We start from the raw sequence: 20,125 nt of genomic DNA, 5'->3' as shown, positions 1-20,125 counted from the left end.
GGCGCTGCTGCAATGTTTAATGCATTACCCTTCTTAGCGTACTTCCCGCATTTTGCAGGGGCTATGTACATATTGTTAGATACGGGACCTCTTCCTGAGTCTCCTTCGAGTTCACCAGACCACATCGAATCGCGCCACACCTAAGTAAGGAACGCAGAAGCCGATCTACCCCTTTCCCGAATCGTGGCACGTGCAAACGAGTTGGCGTCCCCCACCTCGTGCGCCGCAGGTGAAGCTATTCGCTGCTTGACTCTTCCCGAAAGTGTAGCGGGAGCCTCGCACGGTTCCGGGTAACGCATGTCCCGAGCAAAGCTGCTTTGCAGCACTGAAACGTCGCCCCCTTCCGCCTATTGTGACGGCGCTTGCAAGTCGGCAATGCAATACCGCAGGGAGAAATAAGCCCGCGGACAATTGGGGTTATTGTTTGCGCTATATGTTAATTACCTGCTTCGCTGTGCACCCGGGAGAAAGATGCAGATACGCGGTGTACTGTGCATTGGGAGCACGCTAGAGAAACCCGGATGGTGTAAATTAATCTAGAGTGCCCCACTAAGGGTTGCGTAATAGTAGTATCGTGGTATTGGCAAGTGAATCCCCAGAATTTGTTTAATTTATTTTACTTTGCCTGCTTTTCTGTCTCGCTCCACCTATGTCTGCGTATCCGTCCATCCGTACCTCTATGCCCCCTTGTCCTTCTATGTTACTGTCTTCCATTGGATAGTGGTGGTAAACACGGGACATCGAACCAAAACAGGACGTAAACACATAAGCAAAATGACTGCCAAAGATCAAGCAAAGCCAACCGGAGCGCAGCGTGACACAATATTTGAAGCTTTTGAGTAAATAGGAGGCTCAGAGCGGCGTCCGGGCAGCTGTACTGAACCGAAACACCTCAAGAGTTCAGCAGAGTGCCGAAAAAAAAACGTCCGTGAAAATCTATATTCGACAAGTTATTTTTGGAGAAATCCTTCATTCCCTTTTAGCTTTCACTGCACTGAACCTTCATAATTTTTTACAAAGCTATTGTCCATTTCATTAGTACAGTTAATGCGTGTCATTGCATTGCCGAAAGAAATGATATAGCTGCCCATCCCCAATGGTACTATCATTCATTGGACCCGTCTTTTGGCAACGGGTTACTTGTAATTGAGAGGTAGATATAAACTGGCCACAGCTATTCTCTCAGACCAGTATATTATGTACCTGCAGGCCCCTGCCCAGAAAAATACAAGCAGCGCCTCTGAAGCGTAGAGGCTTTGAAATGACTCACTTTCTCACCACACAATGCGCTGCCGTCAGAATAACGTTCCTTGTGATTATGCTTCCGCCGCACAAACCAGACCCCTTCGCCGATCTGTCCTTGCTGAAAACTGCAACCTGACGAAGGAAAAAGACCAGACAATTTTTTTTTATTTTTTTACCACAAAACCACAAGAAGGCAATTATTCTTCGGTTGATTTAGTTACAGGCCGTTTGTTCCATCACAGTTTAGCTGTAGTCCAGCGGTGAACCTGGCGCTGACCATGGGACATTTGTGAAAGAATGTTCACAAGAATTGATGCACTGAACGCCAACAGGCTACGTGTAACGTGCAACATTTGTAGGATTCTGAGCAAACAAACGGTCTGGAGCGTTCAAAGGCAACTTGTGGTATAAATTGCGTGCACACGCAGGCGTCATCATTATTAGGCTGTTTAATTCCCCGCAGCGGGATGAAGGCTGTTCCAAGCGACGATCATGTTGCCTCTGTCTTCGCTCGGAGAAATCCACATAGTTGCAGCAAACTTATCAATTTCAATAGCAATTTTATCGTTACCTTCTTCTTTTTTTCTTTTTTAAATATTTCTTCACAACCACGAGTTGTATTTTCATCATTATAAGGTTACGACACCTTACGGGATCTTATAGTTGTATTCTTTCAATTTTGTCGGTGCTGTGTTCTTAAATATATTTGTCATCAGGCTTAGCAGGGCTGCACTCAGTCTCCCACTACAAGACTTCCTTCTATACATACATCTCTCGTAACTCCTACCTCACTCCGGGCATGAATAAAGTGAACTAATTCTGATACAGAATTTATCCACTTGTGCCCTCCACTGTGTGTTACCCTTTAACTGGCCATCCGCTCTGTTGCTCTAATAAGCAACCGATCGTCGCCTCTGTCCATTACGCATTCCGCCCATTTCACACACCGTTCCGCAAACTCCCAAGATTTCAGCTACAACATTTTAGCGCCTTTGAAAGTAATGTTGAATTTCTTATATTGAATGTTACAGCTACAAAATTTCAGGTCATTGCTTGCTCTACCACGGTTTCTTCCTATGTTCCGTGTGCTCTATCTTTTTTTCGGACACCCACGGTTCAGTGCTGGCAGAATGCGCTAGGTATGCGTTTTCGTGATTTTCCACAAGAAAAGTAAAAAGGTACCTGTAAAGAAAGGGGTCAGGCAAGGAGATGCAATTTCTCCAATGCTAATCAGTGCATGCTTGGAAGAAGTATTGAAGCTGCTTCCCCGCAGGGGCGTGTGCGTCAGCAGGTGTTTGGTGTGTTGCGACACCGCGTACCCGAGCACACGAGGGTTGGACCCTCCCGCGTCTAACCGTGCGCGGCTTAGCCGTGTCCGGTGAAAAGGCGATCCTGGAGGTCCGAAGCAATGGCGATCCCAGTGGCCAAAAGGCGATCCCGGAGGTCCGTTGAAAAGGCGATCCGGAGCAATGCTCACGCACAAGAATGTGTGTTGCATGGTAGCAGTTGGCACCGTTAAATCCTTCTAAACTAATATCGTTGGCTCACCTGGTCAAATTAGCGTGTATGCTCGACTAAAAGCCGCACTCCCTACTCGGCAGCCAGAAATTCTTTTAAATAATGATGAAATTAAGAGTCCCAAGAGTTCCAGTTGACAGACTATTTCGACCTCCAAAAGAGTCCAGGGCACTAGGCACCGCCAGAAAACTTGCCCAGCAATGGCCCACCCCTATGTAATGGCTGCATCTGATCAAAATTGCTTAAATGTGCGACTTTTACAAGAATATATAAGGTAACGTTTCAAGCGATGTCATGTTCATCAGATGTTCCCTCAAACCACACATTCCGTAATGTACAAGTGCTGAGCTATATAGCTGCTCGCTGAGTATGAGAATGATACTCAGTGCAGGTATTCGCTCAATGTTGGTCGTTGTAGCCTCGAGCGGATTTCTTGAGTCTAATGCTACTTCTTTATCGCGAATCTATTTGCATGCCTAGAGCCGTTCCTTTCATTAAAATAAAGGCTTTATTGATTGCATGCTAGCGATTGCTCTTATCTGTACTTTAGGTGCTGTGATGAGCTGGCTCTCGGGACGTTAAAAACAAATGGAACTTAGCACAAAACACGATGATAGATTATGTGGTTTACCAAACAGCGTCTATAATTATAGCGACACACATAATCGAGACACTCTGTCTTGATTTATTTAATAATTAATTTATTTCTTATATATTACAGGAATTAATTATGAAAAAGCTGCTCTAAATAGACGCCGTGAAGTTACAAAGCAGAACAACTGGAGCACGAGCAGCTACGAAAAAAACATGTGATGTGCTTTGTCGAGAAATCAATGCCAAATTGCAGAAAAATCCCCTACGTGATCGCAATTATTCCGAAGCAAACCCGAAGCCACATTTTCTAGTATGGGCCTGAGCAACTTTGTACGAAGCACAATCCACCAATAATGTGGCTCGTTCATACGACAATGCCAAATTTGCCCAGAATGTCACCACCATGTTAGAGCGAGCCATGATGCCATAGAGGTTGGCACAGCTCAACCATTTTATCTTATGCCGGCAACCGATCATAGGCATGACATATTACGCTTATATATGTGGCTGTTTTCGCTGCTTTTGCTGCACATGAAGTCAGAGACTTAGCTCAAGCCAGAAACACCGCTTGTTTGATCGTTACGATCACTCGTGTATACCGCAATTATCAGATTTTAACGAACCTTCGATTGTAACGCACACCCGTGCTTTTCAGGCCGAGATGTATTTAAAAAATGCAATGTCCTTCATTGAGCACCGTATCCCGTCGCCTGTAGTGGACTGGATTGTATGACAGTAGTGTTTAGCGGCTACTAAGAAATTCGGTACCCGCAGTACCGAAGTATTGCGGGTGCCCCAGTACAGAGCCTTCGGGTCGGATGTTATTATTCTGTAGTTGCCATACAGCTGTAAGTGCAATTTTTCGCTAGGAAATAATGGTTTCCAATGAGGTCAAGTTTACGCACCCGCAGTACGGAATTCCACAGTTTTGGAGATTCGAAGCCTATTGCAGCTCACAGCCTATTGCAAGTTCGCTTTCGTGTTCGATATTTAAAGTGCATGTCATCTTTTAGGAGGTTCTGCCAGGAAAACAAGGACGCGTTGTAATAGAGTGAATACATGTTCGTTAGTTCTTTTTTCGCACTAAATTTTTCTAAAAAAAGAACACTTCGATTACTGCTTTGTTGAGCCTGGATTACTTCTCTCGGCAGCTGGCCACCCCAAATTTTTCTCGACGCTGCAGATGTACGCCGCACACTGCGCCAGAGGCAAGAAACCTAATGCTTGTCATTGGTATTTCCATTTGGCTCACTGTCTCGACACACGCTATCTTGTGGTCTTCATGGAAAAAGAAACACGTTTCGCGAACTTTAGGGACAATTATTTTCTCCCCACGCTCTTGTTTCCCATTAGATATCCACTCTTGAAATTTCAGAATCTAACATAGGCGTTGTCTTGGAGGAAAGTTTATCTCACTTTGGATCACGAGACGATATGCAAATTGAATAAAGAATCTACTTTGTCGATTTCTTCTCTCAGGGAACTGGAATACCAAAACCAAGAAGGAAATAAACCTTCTCGCGTCTCATAATTATCCCAGTATTCCTAACTGTCACTATAAAGCGATTTTAATTCCACTGCGGAACCAAGGAAACACCCAGCTACCTCTGCTTACGCATATGCTATGTTTCGACCTGAATAACGCCACCTGCTGTAACGAGCCCGTGACAGAAAAAAAGAAGAAAAGTAGGTGATTTATAGCGGGTGATTATTTTTCTGTGAGGGGCCGCTTAGGTTTTGTGCTGTTCTAACGCTTGAAGACACCCGCCGTGGTTGCTCAGTGGCTATGGTGTTGGACTGCTCAGCACGAGGTCGCCGGATCGAATCCCGGCCACGGCGGCCGCATTTCGATGGAGGTGATATGCGAAAACACCCGTGTACTTAGATTTAGGTGCACGTTAAAGAACCTTAGGTGGTCGAAATTTCCGGAGACCTCCACTACGACGTGCCTCATAATCAGAAAGTGGTTTTGGCACGTAAAACCACATAATTTAACGGTTGAAGACGCAGGCTCAAGGCCTACATTAACTGAAGGATGGTTGTCCCTCTTGAATGTGAATATATAGACAATATTATGCAGCGGCAGTTATTGTCGCAAACGTTTTCTGTGCGTCCTTCCTCTTGACTGTATTTTGACTATTAGCAGTATGTCTGGGACACTGGTGGATAAGGTGAAAGGCGTGAATGAACGCTTAGAAAAGCTGGCCTAGTCAGATGTCTACGGGTCTTAGGTGTTCGTTCAAACCAGGTACGTGAATGAAGAATGAGCTGAGGCAGTTAGACAGAGCTTTCGGTATACTTGAAAAATCCCAGTAGAGCTACATTCCTACATTCCCGTATTACGAACCGTTCTTGAGCTTTAATCATTTGCACTAAAGGACAACGCGACTACCACTATCATTCCCAGATCCATTTTTATTTCAGCTTGCCTCGACCCATCTTTACGTATGCGAAGCTTCCATGAAAGTGCGTGCTTTGGGCATAAATCTTACGTATAGAAAGGGGAATCAAGACCACCATTTTCACTTACCATCCATGGAATGTTCTCCTTGGTGACTGGATCGCCGTTGTATATCCTTCCTGTCGGCTCCAGTTCACCACACTCTGCAATGGATCGTGTATATATATATATATATATATATATATATATATATATATATATATATGTATGTATCATCAGCCTGGTTACGTCCCTGCAGGGCAAAGGCCTCTCCCACACTTCTCCAACCACCCCGGTCTTGTGCCAATTGTGGTCATGTCGTCCCTGCACACTTCTTAATCTCCTCCGCCCACCTAACTTCCTGCCACTCCCTGCTACGCTTCCCTTCTTTTGGAATATATATATATATATATATATATGAACAATTAGAAAGGGGTTAACTTTTTATTAGTGATCGCTTAAGAAGCCAACACACACGGACAACATAGGGGAATTCGCTTGTGCTTACTAAATGAAATGAAGAAATGGTAAATTAATTGAAATGAAAGACGAACGAATGGCACGTGGTAGGGCAGATGAATTAAATGCATTGGTTTTACTGTATATGCGCTTGAAACTGATCTGATTATGCAATCTGCTTAAAAAAGAATATATATATATATATATATATATATATATATATACTGTGTTTGTGTGTGCGTGTACATTATTAACCTGGTTCATCTACATCAATTCAGAAAGGGCATAAGAGTAAGAGAATTCGTCTGGTAATATCATAAAAAAATGTACGTTTTGCAGCAACTGGATAGATGACGCGATCTCATGGTTTTACGCACGGTGAAAATTCCTCCTCAGGATTTTAGTCTTATTCAACTGCTCGAAGTGGATGAGATATATGCATGCAATGTCAAACACTTTCTAATCAATGAAAACTATGCCGCCTCTGCCATCATCACCTTCACCATCACCATTAGCCTATTTTACTTTCGTTGCTAAAAAAGAAGGCCTTTCTCATGGTTGCCCAATTACCCCTGCCTTGCATCTTGCGCCAGAGTGATAAGCTGGGGGCGACCACAGGTCATTTTCTCTGACAGAAACGAAAAAACTATATATCCCGATCCAACGCTCATGCTGGAATCTATGTGAAGCGAAGCTTCCGTGAAGCGGCAAATTCAACGCTTTAAACCTGTCCACTTCTGCAGCGTGTTTTAAAGCATATAGCAGTTAGGGCCTGGTCGACAAACCAGCAAGGCTCAAAGATCCCCTCCCGCCTCTCCCACCCCTTCCCCGACGTGATTCACGTGATGCATGCGACCGCTAATTACACTGCCTCTGGGATCGGCCCACTTTGAACAACGAGATATTGACCGAGCAGACGCACCAGACAATGAGAAACAAGGCATTGTAAAGTTCGCTTCAATAAAGGAAAGATAGACTTGAAGCCGCATGTTTGTTCCTGTGTGAAAATTTAAATGCCCTTTCTTGTTTGATGGCACAGTTCCTCAGAGAACAGAACCGCTCACAGGTACACCTTTAGGGGTGGTACAGATGGCTATACGTAAAGCGATTTGTTAGAGGTGCGCTGTCCTGTACGTAAGTTAATCAACACGTTCGTACGCTATCCGATAATACAGTATAAGCCTCGGTCAGCAAAGTGCGGAAGGGCCCAGAAAAAAGAAGAGGCAAATTTTTTTTTGCCTCTGTGTGACCTGTAATAGCACTTTTTGCCAAATATTAAAGCGAAGCACTTTCCTCGGCCCTTCTCCCCACTTTTCAATTGCTGGCGGCTGCTATTTTACCGATTATACAATAACTTGGGCCACATTGCGTCTGACGTTGGGGGTGTGTCGGTCACCGTATCGGAATAATGCAGAAGGACGCAACCTGGTGCTACCGAAGTTCTACGCAAGCGCAAACGAGTCTCAACACGCGCTTTTGTCGTCAGGTCGTCCCAGTCATCCCTCCGCTACTATTTCTCTCGCCTTCATTCCTACCGTTGTCCTTCCGTGGTCGTCGTACCGATAACGTCACATCGTCACCTTCACGCCGTCGTCCCCCTACAGTTGCCACTCTAGCGTTGTCTAACCATTGTCGTCGAGCGGCCGTGCTCGCGCCGTCGTTGTCATACTGACGTTATCATTTTTAGCATCGTAATCATGGTGTCGTATTGCTGCCGTCTGCATGCCGTCGTCATGATAACAGCGCCGTCATTACAGCTTCGTCATGCCACTGTCGTCACGCCGTCGCTATCATGGCAAAAATCATCGGTTCCAGAGTCATCATCCCATTGTCGCCATTCCGTCGGGGCCATAACAGCGTCGTTATGCAAGTGGCGTCATGTTGTCGCCGTCGTACCGTCGTGGTCGTGCCGTCGTCGTCCATTCCTTGTCATCATGCGCCGGATGCTATCATCTTCACTGCAGCGTCGTCATGCCACTGTCGGGATGCTGACACCTTTACACCGTCGGCGTCATTCTATCGTCATCCTTCTTTGCTCATTACGCTGTCGTCACCAGCGACAACATCGTGCCATGTTCGCCGTGACGTCACTGTTAGTTCGTAGTCGTCATTGCGTCCTCGCCACCCAGTCATCGTTATGCCGTCGTTATCGTTCCTCCGTCGTCATTATGCAGCAGTAATTCCAATGTCGCCATGTCATTGTCGTCATGCCCTCGACAACAACGCATCGTCGTCATTGGGTCCTCGTTACGGCCGGTCCACACGACGGACAAAATTGCTCTTTTGGACCGCGGTCCGCGCATCACGTGATAGGACGTCACCAGTTCGTGCGTACCGCCGTTGGCCCGCGCAAGACCGCGGCCCTCGCGGTCCAATAAATCGCCGAGGCTTTTCCCGCTTCAGTTTTGGCGGTGGACCGCATGCAAACCGCAGCGATTTTGGCGTAGCCAACGAATTTTGTCCGGCAACAGAGTGTCTTCAGCCAAATTCAAACTAGTTTTCGGCTTAGCAGAAGCCAGTCAAGCCAGTCGTTTCATGCCCGCCGTTCCGCCTACACATTGGTGCCGCAGATGTATTTTAAAACACCGTGTCCTCTTGGAGTGACAAGGAGGTTTTTTGTTTTGTATATCTCGTTGAGCAGTTCCCGGCTTTGTGGGACTGGAGCCGGATTGATAACAGTGATAACACTCTGGCCGAGAGTGTAGCTGGTTGGTCTGCTTTGCCGTCTGCTATGGCGGTCCACCGTGTGGATGTGCTCTGCGCCGGGCCGGACCGCGCCGGGTCGTGACGTCGCATCACGTGACCGATCGGCCCGCAGACTTAGTCCGTCATGTGGATTGGCCTTTAAGCACCCGTCATCTTGCAATCGTGGTCGTTTCGTTGTCGTTATGCGCGGGATTCGAATGATCGAGCGCAACAACCTTATGTTTTGCGAGATGGTTCCCGGTTCAGATGTGTCCAAATAGTTCTTGCGCTGCATAATTTTAGATGTTCGCTAACCAAGAGCACAGCCTTTGCAAACACCAGTGATAGCTTCACTTAAACCGATTTCTCCAGCGTGTGGGATCGGCATTTCGCGTGGTTCATTTATAACTATCAACGGTTCTTTAACATCGTTTTGATATTGTCCAACCCTTAGCGTAATTAACCTGTATTCGTACCAGTCGCTATTTGTTGTATGAATCCTCAGAGGAAGAAATATTTTCTTTTTGCACACTTCCACAACTTTATAGGAGTACGCACCCAAGCAAGTACGTTGGACGAAAGAAACCTGCGATGAATTTCAAAGACATCCGTAGCACCAAGGTATCCAAAAGCACCTGGAGATACCTGAACTTCTCATAAAGTTCACAATTGTAATACTTCAGATATAGGTTCACGAAATTCTATACGAATGTATTGAGCACTGTATCGAAGATGTAACAGTTATGTGGACAACCCAAAAAATGCAGTTCAACCAATCACACGATCACTATCGATGGTGACTGCACTCACATAGCAAATTGGCCTATATTTAGCTCTATCTCGACTACATGTACAAATGTGGCAGTGTTCGGCTCTGTTCTCCATACAATAATTAACGGAACAAGCGGTACCTGAATATTTTTCTTGCAGGAAGTATATACTTCAATAGCGCGATTTCTTCATGAGTAAAAAACAGTGAATGCTTTTTTCTTGTCCTTATTTTTTCGAAAGAGGGAAAAAGAGCAATGCTTCCGTTTGGTTGGTTTCTCGCAAATATGTTAATCAAGAGCCGTGTGCCCGAAATGCGTCCAATGTTCCCGAATGAACTACACTGGCACCGAATTCCGTTAGGCGTTTGAAAGAAACCATACTCGACGTCAAATAATTTGTTCAGCCACAAGCTGATGCGATCAACAGAACAGTGGCGCACAGAAAAGAAAACGCATGAATCCACTTGCCAAGTATGCGTAGAGCATCCCATGACAAACACCGAAAGCTAGAAGGCCGTGAAAGCGGCAAAAGCTATTTCGTTTCGATAACCTCACATCAAGTCGGCGAATCTGTAAGGCGTGTTCCTTTATGTTATGAAAAATTATGAAAGTTATGACAAATTTATTATTGTGAAAGCAATTACACAAGTTCCCGGAGCGCATTCCCACCGGCAGCCCCACCGTCGCAGCCGTCATGCTGACCCGCTGTCGACGGCGCATGCGCAAGGGGGCCCCAGTACTTGCGTCATCGAAGCCTAGAACTCCCTGGTATCTCCAGTGAATCCGAAGTGCGTTTGGCTGCAAATGCGACGAAGTGAAGTTGACACACCGTCGACGCTCCACTCTGCTCAATCGGAGCCAGAGTGTCCACAGCATGCACAGCATGCAAGTGTCCACCTAGCGTACATGTATGCATGTCCACTACGTTGGCACAGAATACTACGCCTGCCGCCTCCCCCCCCCCCCCCCGCCCCCGAAAGACAGCCTTATGCCTTCCACTGCTGGCGTGAGCGTTCTGCGCGCGGACATCTGAGCGTTCCACCTGAGCTTCTGCGCGTGTGCGCATTGGTCTGAGCCGAAAGGCAGTAAACGTCGCGATAACATTGTTTTATAGTTGACTGGCTCTGCTGACCAACGCAGAGGCTCTTGCGTCCGTCTCATTCAGTGCACGCTCGAGCTGTGATTCCCGCGATGCCCCCTCCCCAGCCACCCTGGCGACGTTCTTCATCACGCCAGACTTCTGAGACAGTCATGAGACAGCACGAAAGCTGCCTAGTTGTGGACCGCCTTGTGACGACGTGTCGAGCACAGGTTTTCTTGGAGCACCATCCGAAGTTGTCCAGTGCAGCTCTACGCCTTGCTGTCGATGTGATTGCTTCGACCTTGAGGTGATACTGTCACCATTTTTTTTCACCACCTCCACTGAAACAGGGGCACAAAAGTTTTAATTTCTCGACTCGACCATGCTCTTCGTTGTGCCATACCTCAAGTTTCAAATGGTATTGCAAACTTGGCGCTTAGGAAATCAAGATTTCACTCACCGGACGGGTTAATTTCAGCGTCTATTCTCTGTGGAAAGAAAAATAAGGGTCACATTTGATGCGAGAACAGTGTATGTTAGCTTCACCGCGAACAGCAGCTTCCAAGGATAGAAAACAATCAGTAGTAGCAAATTTATTCGTAGCGCTTGAGCTGCACATTTAGAGTGAAGCTTTCTGTTGCCTTCTTTTTTTCATATTCGAAAATAGTCACTCTTCGAGTCGTACTCTGTATAGTCAAACTTTCTTCCTTTTTCTTTCTCATGAACGCCTCTGCGCATGCGCAAATTACACATGTATATATAATAAGCAGAAGAGGGTAGCACTAGGTTTGCGTCCGCCCTCTTTTTCCCTTGTGCTGTGTTTGCTTTCTGTGGTTTTTTATTTATGTCGCGTATGCGCCAACAGCAAGTCACTTTAGGCCATGTTACCATCCTTCAACATTGAATAACCTTGCAGACAAGCCGACAACGATATAGTTGCCTACATCTTTAAGTTCATTGAAAAAATATATAGGGCACCCTTTCGCGAAAGAACATTTCTCCTCGTTTGTCGTTTAAATAAAAACAAACCGCCAGTTAACGCACCGTGGCTATATAATACGAATATAGCGCACGGTCGTGAATAGTGTGCTTTACAGCACGCAATTTCCAGCGACTGCAACAAGAAGCAATGACGCAGTTACAGGTCACGCGTTTTTGCTTCCTTATTTGCACCTCTTCCCACAAAGTAATTATCGTGAAAAGTTCTTTTCTGAAGTCCCTACACAAGCGCATACTTATCCACATCGTTAAAGTGAAGCAACAAATATATATTCAAGCATTCGCAGCATATCATCCAGTAACGTTTTTATGACTGAAGAAAATACAGCCGGCTTGGAAGTTTTTCAATTTCGGGGAGGTAGTTTTTAAATATGAGTGGGAAATCATTACAGATTTTAGTACCGTCATCAAGGAATGTCATCGTGCACGGTCCAACAAATGGGAAAAGAAAATTGCTGCTTATGGCATGTCGGGGAAACCAGCTTTCGGCGTTGTCATTGACGTAATATGGTTAAATGCGTCTCTAACTGCTGGGAAATTGAAGGGAATTTCTGCGACGTTAGATCTGCAGTATGACACGTTGTGCACCAGATTCTTCTACAACTCTGAAAAGAAGTGCTTTCGAGATCTCGGCAAAGACATACTCTAAGTGCTACCAAGAGTTCACAAAGCTTCTTTTCCTATTTTTCCTTTTAATTTTTATAGCTTGTATCAGCCGCCTAGAAACGTAACTATGAGGCTTTAGACTACGATATGACCACTAACACACTTGTCTTCTGAATAGACGCACTGACAAAAATACTCGTACAAGAAATATCATTTATTTGGTCGTACTTCTGATCTCTATAGCGTGCCTGTAATCTCATTTATAACTGTAATATTATGTCCTGTGGAACACCGTCTTGGGTTACTCGCATTTTGTATATGTAGTATTTAACAAAATCAGGTTGTCTTTGATAGCTAATGGATCTTAAACGAAATAGGAACAAGATGAACATCGCATTTGTAGGCTAAGGAAAGAAAATATTACACGGTTAATAGATCTGACTAATTTAAAATGTGTAAGAATACGAGTGATGTTCTTGGCGTTTACTTTTCTAGAAGGAGCTATTTGGGTAGTAGTTCGGCTGATTCTCTGCACCTCAATCTGGTAAATTCAAAGTGACATTCGGTTCAAAAATATGCCTTCATAAGCAATAAATTCTTTATAATACCACTTTTGAATTTCTGCGGAAATGCAGGCAAAGAAATAGAGGGATTGATAGTCGGCTATATTAACTTGATTGCCCCCTTTAACTAAAACAGGTACAGTTGTATTAATCATACCGGTAGGGAAAATGTCCTTTTATTAATAAAGTAACAATATTTCTGCTATATAGTGCTCTAATCTCGGGTGCAAGCATTAGTCGACAACGTTAAATCGATCATAATCTGCACACAGCGCTGATTTCAATTCTATTATTGTACTACGCGTTTCCATTTTCTTCATCATTTAGGTTTCACACAAACGCTTCAATCGCAGCGCGCTTAATAATATTTAAGCATTTTTAAGAAGAATGCTTTTCTGCGCAGCAAAAATAACATACCGGCAATTTCGCAAATGATACGATTACATAAACACAACGTTTCGCTGAACTAATGCACAGTTCTGGACATTCCAGAACAACTCAATGATCGCGTGCCAGACAACATGGCCGATTGGCCGCCATAGCTTGTACAATCGGTGTTATGGGTACTCCATTTCGAGCCCAGCGCGTACGAGTAAAACTACTTACGCAAGCAGCTACCGGAAACGCCAGGGCAAGGATTACGAGAGCAACAGTTTTCAGCTGAACCACCGTAGGCCTTAGTACGTAGTCGTCACCTGCCGAAGCAGCCATGCCTTCCGTGTTTCTCTCTTGCGGAGGTCACGAAATCGAGATGCGTCCCAAGAGAACGACGCATCAGTATGACGTAGCACTTTCACTGCTTCTTATCGGTCGCCACGGTAACCAACAGGCGAGTTGAAGAAACAAAATGTACCAACGCGAAGAGAAAAACTAACCATCTTTCATTAATGTATGAAGCTTGAAAGCTTCGTGCAAAGAGCTTGCCACTCGAATCTTCTTCGTCTGCAGACGTTCATTTCTAAAGCTTTCCGTGCAGTCACGTTGACGTTTGTCTGAAGCGACGAACCTTAAGTGCCCTATATGGGTTCTGGCTGTCAAACATCAAGTCGCACGTCACGTTTAAGTGGAGCGGCTCTGCAACCGTATAACCTCCTTTTTTTTTAATTTACTCATGCTACAAAATGATTGCGCTTTTAGTCGGCAGGCTTTTGTTGCGTGACACTCTGTAAGTGCCTTGAATGGAGGACGAGGGATAATACCCTCTGTGGTAAGAGCCGTGTGCATTTCTATGCGCGTCTCTCAATGGTTCACGGTGAGAAGTTTAGCAGCACCCCGTAGGATGCTTACAGTCTGCAAGACATATGAATGTAAAAAGTGCTAGTTGTGAATGAGTTTTCTTGCGAACGTCGGTGACTCTTCCAAAGGTAACTGTAAATAAAAGCAAGAGAAAACCACCGCAGCACTTGGTTCGTAGGTTTGTATTTCTCCTTTTTTTTTCTTTACAGGGACGATTTTCGCGAAGACATATTTCTGTCTCATCTAGATATGCGCCGCCCGCTGGACGTCCTCTACATCAACGCTTCTTTCATGAATTCCACGAACGCCTACGTATATATTGGAACATCGAGAAAACTAAAAAGGTCCAGAGATTGTTTAGAATTAAGTGGCTCAGGCAAGCTTAATTCGTAAGAACACTAGAAATTTGTATGTTTTATCCGAGAGTCATTGTCTCCTGTACCTCATAGCTTTGTTCTTTAACCCCCCTTTAGGCCAAGGTCTCTTTCGCAGCTTCTATTTCCAATATATGCCCCTTTTCTGCCCGATTCGTTTGAACTTCATAAAAGGAAGCAGTCAGCTGCACATATGTAGTGCTTTTGTCATGCCGATGGCGTCTATCACCTGGTGCAGTGCCGTATACTCTGATCGTCCTCGGTGTTCGCTTTCAGTTCAAGAGGGAAAAATGGTGAATCCCAGGAACATATGCGAATCGGTGATAAGCGTTCCTTAATTGTATACTGAACCGTTCTTACCTCACTGTCTCCTTCAACCCTACGTAGCTGAACGCTCCTTGCTCAACGCGATGCACTGGTCTCTATTTTTTTTCACCTAATTCCTCGTTTCGCACTCGGCTGTTCCTGGTGACAATTTGTTCGATTCCCTGTAGCCGACTCTTGTTCCATTTTTTCGGGGCCGATTACGCACGCTTCTTCCTCTCGCTATGCTTGTCTGTTCGCGCGCACTGATTCTCTAGTTCTGTCAGATATTGATTCTATGGCACTGGCCGAGGCAGTCAACATATTCAGTGCCACATACGGAATTGCACATGAAGAGTGTCCCAAGTTGTCCCTCCGCGCGCACATGCCCATTGTCTCAAGTTGTCTAAAGGGCCTAGGGAGCCTACATGCATGCGCTGTCTTAGGGCGATGACAACGCCAAACGTTTGACCGCTGTTTACCTCCTTATTTGGTGAGCAGCCATCTTGGTGCCCAAAATGGCTACAAGTCACTGCGCATTCCTGCTGTTTTTTCTTGTCATGCTCTGATATACCCGTATTGGCACGCGATCTGTTAAATTTCTTTAATATGGTTTTATACCAATGCGCACCTGAAACCTGCATGCATCTTTAGTATATATGGTTGCCTTTTCTTTTTATTTTAACACATCAAACATATCTTTTTTTTATTGGATGTCGTGCGACAAGTATAAAGCAACAAGTTATAAAGCTCGGTGGCGTGCTCGTGGTGGTATTATTCAAAGAGGTGTTAAAAATATTGGTGGAGTGGCAGCCGTGGCAGTGTCTTGCCAACACAGGTGAAGCTAGAGTTTGCCTATACTTCTACGCTGAAAAAGAGCCGCGACCGCTGAAATGCGTTCACAGCCTTTTTCGGCTTGCTCACCTGCAGTAAATGTTAGCCTAATTGTAAAATAAAAACACATGGTTTCTTGCTAAAATGTTAACTTTGGCTGAGCATTGATGTGATTATGGACCGTAATATTTGACAAGGCGTTTACACTTACTTCTCAAACCACTGAGAGAAATAAACACGTCAAACGATATCTATACGGGAAAATTAACCACTCTAAATAGCACGGCGTGGGAAGAACGCGTTTCCTGTAATCCCCGCTATTCCTTAACGTTTTTTTTTTGTGTGTGTGTGTGTACCTGTGGTAAGATGGCTGCCGTCTGACTTCACTTTTGAGACGTTATCTCCACTCTCACAATTTCTTTTAAACCTAGCTTCTTGGTATTATCCCACGTCAAGATTGCGAACTGAATTAAGCATCGTTGTTGCCTTCACTTGTAGGTAATATGTAAAAGGTGTATTTCGAGGTGTGCTGTAACAATGACTGAATGACTGTGCTTTCTATCTGTTTAACTAAAACGTAGACGTGTCGCGTCTCAGACACGCTACATGTCTCCGTCTGCTGAGGCCAAAGTTTATTGAAAGAAAGTTAATTGGTTTCACGTCACAAAAGGTCGTGGGAAACGTGGTCTATCGGCTCGTCTTTCGTCATATTGTGTCCCACATTTCATAATATGTCGGGAAGTTTAACGCACCCATTTAGCTGGCGACGACAAGTACCCTTACAAAGGCTGTCACCACCGTAGAACAGGCTTCCTAGTGGAGCCCGATATCTAACGCCGCATGTGTACAGCGGCACATACGCAAATGCCCAAGTTGTTCTATACTCGGCAAGGAAAAGCAAGCTTCACTTAAATATTGTTTGGGGATAAGCGACATGTGTGTGTGTGGGCGGTGCTCGGCGTGATAGAGGAGTTCACGCAGACAGTGGAGGACGAGGCAGACACGTAAGCTTGCCTGCGGACGACCTATGTGACGTGGGCCTGAGGCAGTCTATGTTGTGAGGTTTGCCTGCATTCGGGAAAGAAGTAATTGTCGCTCCTCTCCAAGAAAGCGGCCACTGCCTCGTATACCGGGTTGTGATGACGGATCCTCCTTCGGGGATGTTGCGTGCGTAGCCTGGGCACGTGCAATTTTATCAAAGCAGGGTTTATTTTCGGTTTATCGCGTCCAGCCACGGAGATGCCACATCGCGGGTAAGGGTGAGGTCGTGTTGCGGGGATTTAGCAGGCAAATTATCTGTTGGCTGGTTGGGGCTATTTACCAGCAGCACTGGTTTTCAAGTGGTCACACGATGACTTATCACTGGTCATGTGTCAGCTGGTGACACGTCAACCGGCTGACGCACGGCGCTACCTCACATTCTTTCCCTGACATTGAACAGCCCGCCTTTCTTTTCAATTCAACACCCTCGCCGCTAAGACACCCTGACTCGTTGCCTCACCCACCCGCCTTAGCCTCTCTCTCCCCTTTAAAAGAACCCTACCTGTATATACTGTGCCGAGGAAAGCATATGTCGCCTTGAAAAAAAAAAAGTCCACTTTGTCGATACGTTGGCTCCTCCCATTCCCTTGTTCTCATTTGGCTCATCGTCATAAATAAGGGCTCTCTGTCAAAGTACAGAAAGCACTCATCCTGGGCCTTTTGGTTTTCTTTTTGTTTTCACGCTTTTCATACTCTGAAACACTGCCACGGAGATTAAATCCTCAGCTAGCCAGCCAGCAAAGATTACTCAGGGTAAGATTGTTCCCGAGTTTACCGTATAGACCGTAACTTTTAATCTTTATACCATTTTAATGCGTTACCATTTTTTGGATACTTCACGCACTTTTGGGGGTGGTTACCTGTGTATCTTTGTTTCTGTTTATGTATCTAGCCGCTTTCCCGCCTAACTGGCTCACTGGGTAGTCGGTGGTCAAACGGGTACCGCATCGGGTTGCGGTGCTGAAGTAATAAGACTAGAAACCAACTGTCTGACCAACCTCGGTCACTGAGTAGGTGGCAATGTGAACATACGTGCCGCTTTTACAAGAACCTATTTCGTGCCGTCATGGGTCACTGTAGACGCCGGTCTGCGTAGGTACTGCTGTTTGAAGAAACTCTGTGACGTCGACATGCAGTACTGGGTATGTGCGGCTCGGTATGTTCTGGTCGCCATTGGAAGTATTGCATGCCAACCTGGGTCACTTGGTGTGTGCCAGTATGGGTATGTCACTCGTCAATAAACGTATCTGACGCCATCTTGGGCGACTAGGTATGTGCCACTGGCAATGTGCCGCTCCTCGATGAGGAAAAAAAAATATCGCTTAAATGTATTCGATACTGATCGGAACCCAGCCCACGCCACAAGCGTTTCTCAAGGACGGCAACCCTAAGCGTTAGAAGGTGGCGCCACAAATGCACTGGGCATGTGCCACTTTTCAATGAACGCCTTTGACGCACACGCTCTAGCGAACTGCGCCATGAATGCACTGGCTATGTGCCGCTCTTCGATGAACGCGTCCCCAACTTGGGTCACTGAGTATGCGTGACTGCGCTGCAAGCGAAGGAATCATTGGAGTTTTCGAATAGGGGATACCGAAGTTTGGATTCCCAAAGAGCTTCGCGGGTGTCGGCGTTGGTGTACGCAGGAGTGAAGGGTTTTATATAGGGCTTCGCGTTTGTGGATAGCGTGATGCGCTTGCAGCGCTACTATGGAGTCATAGAAAGGCTATTAAAAATATTAATATAGTATACACTGTATTATGTTTATTATACTTTCTTTTCTATGCGTGAAATATTTTAACACTGTGTAATTCATCATCTGCTTATATGTTCATTGAAGTCTACATCACGGCCGTTAATGTGTGTTTGTGACTTTGTTTACGAACTCACTGTGGTTCTATTTGCATTTGACTTTTATACTGTTATGTTCATGGGCGTATAGGACTCTGCTGTGGATTTCTGACCGGATGAAGTGATTTCATTTGGCTACATATATTTTACATTGTTGTTTCCGCTATGAGAAAAGAAGCCGCCGTCACTATTATAAAGTGACTACGTTTCATTTCAACAAAAAAAAAAACAGGAGAGTAATATTGACTTTCGTGTTTCCGCGCCCAATTGTGATTTAGAAGTTATTAGCAGCAAGCAATTAGTTGCGCTTAGATTTTAGTAACCAAATTTACGTGCCTGCACAAGCCAAGTTAAGACGTGATGAAATCGTCAATCGAATCCGGAGTCAGCGACGTCTAATGAATCAATTTTCGTAACACGTGCTAGTTAAGGGAAAGCGACAATCGCAGTCACTTCACCTAGCTTGCGAACTTCACACGTTACCACGAATCGAACCAAGTTTGGTGCTTGGTTAGAGCCATCGCTTCGATGGCAGCCATCATGTTTGTTGATGAAGACCTTTTGCGGCAGCCTTTGAGGGCTCCCGCTAAATCATCGAAATAGCGTGCACGACGCAATGCCCAAACGCAATTTATGCCTCGCGCATGCGCAGCGGCTTCGACGCTGCTTCTTTGGGGCCCCAAACCTTCGCGGTCCCTAATCTAAAGCTCTCTATTCTCAGCGGTGGCAGACAGCACTGCGCCACGCGGGCACTTCTCGCCAGCGCCGCTAGATGGAGCAGCCTGTCCAGAAAGAAGCGCGAGAGACGTGCCCGATTGTCGCATGAGCCGTTACTCCGCGTTCGCACGCGCCAGTGCGCAATGCATATCGGACCTCACGCGCAGGATTCGCGGCGGCGGCGCTAGATGGCGCCGAGTGTTTGAGGGAAAGCAAGCAAGAAGAGTACCGTTGCAGTACACGCCTCATACATAGCTCGTTTCGACGGTGGCAATACCGCTGTGCGGCTGTATTGATCCAACGCTAACGCATTGCCGTCGACAGTGATCCAGAGGTAGGTTATGCCGAATTTTTCCTTATTCATTTACAGAAGGTTCACAACAATTATGAGAGCCAGATGCGTTTCGGGAAAATTTTATCCGCGATACAGAAAACGTTGTTTAGTTGCACACAACTAAACGTTTAGAAGTCACACAAGTTAACCTTTGAAAGCCTGCAGAGCTAATAGCGATGCCAAGACATGACGTGTGCAACGGGAGAGGGTGGCGGCTGCTGTTCTACTGCAGCTTTGCTTTGGCCGCTTAGTGGCGCTGTCCGCGTCCTTTACTCTTTCACTCTGTTACTGCAATAGCAATTGTATACGGCCGCCGTCGTAACCGCTGTGGTGCCTCGGCACCAAGCGCTTGGCTTGTGTGGGCCGGATTATAGGTCTCTAAAGAAAAGCGATATATTCTCAGTGCGTCTGGCTGCTAAAACGCAGCATTAAAGTGGATGCACCGATATATATATATATAATTTAATAATTGATT

At 45.6% G+C, this 20,125-nt stretch overlaps 1 protein-coding gene across 1 annotated transcript in view; it reads right to left on the bottom strand.

Moving 5' to 3' along the window:
- The window catches only part of LOC129388255 (chymotrypsinogen A-like), a 29,700-nt gene extending 15,940 nt beyond the window's left edge, over positions 1-13,760 (bottom strand). The window contains exons 1-4 of the mRNA XM_055078396.1: positions 13,567-13,760; positions 11,253-11,280; positions 5,888-5,961; positions 1,271-1,377 (exon numbers count right to left, since the gene is read on the bottom strand). Of these exons, the coding sequence (XP_054934371.1) occupies positions 1,271-1,377; positions 5,888-5,961; positions 11,253-11,280; positions 13,567-13,671 (314 nt within the window). The 5' untranslated portion in view covers positions 13,672-13,760. The remainder of the gene's footprint in view (positions 1-1,270; positions 1,378-5,887; positions 5,962-11,252; positions 11,281-13,566) is intronic.
- Positions 13,761-20,125: the final 6,365 nt, after the last annotated feature.

Source organism: Dermacentor andersoni, chromosome 10 (assembly GCF_023375885.2).
Source record: "Dermacentor andersoni chromosome 10, qqDerAnde1_hic_scaffold, whole genome shotgun sequence".
In the NCBI taxonomy this organism is placed as follows: domain Eukaryota; kingdom Metazoa; phylum Arthropoda; class Arachnida; order Ixodida; family Ixodidae; genus Dermacentor; species Dermacentor andersoni.
This window is presented reverse-complemented; position numbering and strand designations above follow the sequence as displayed.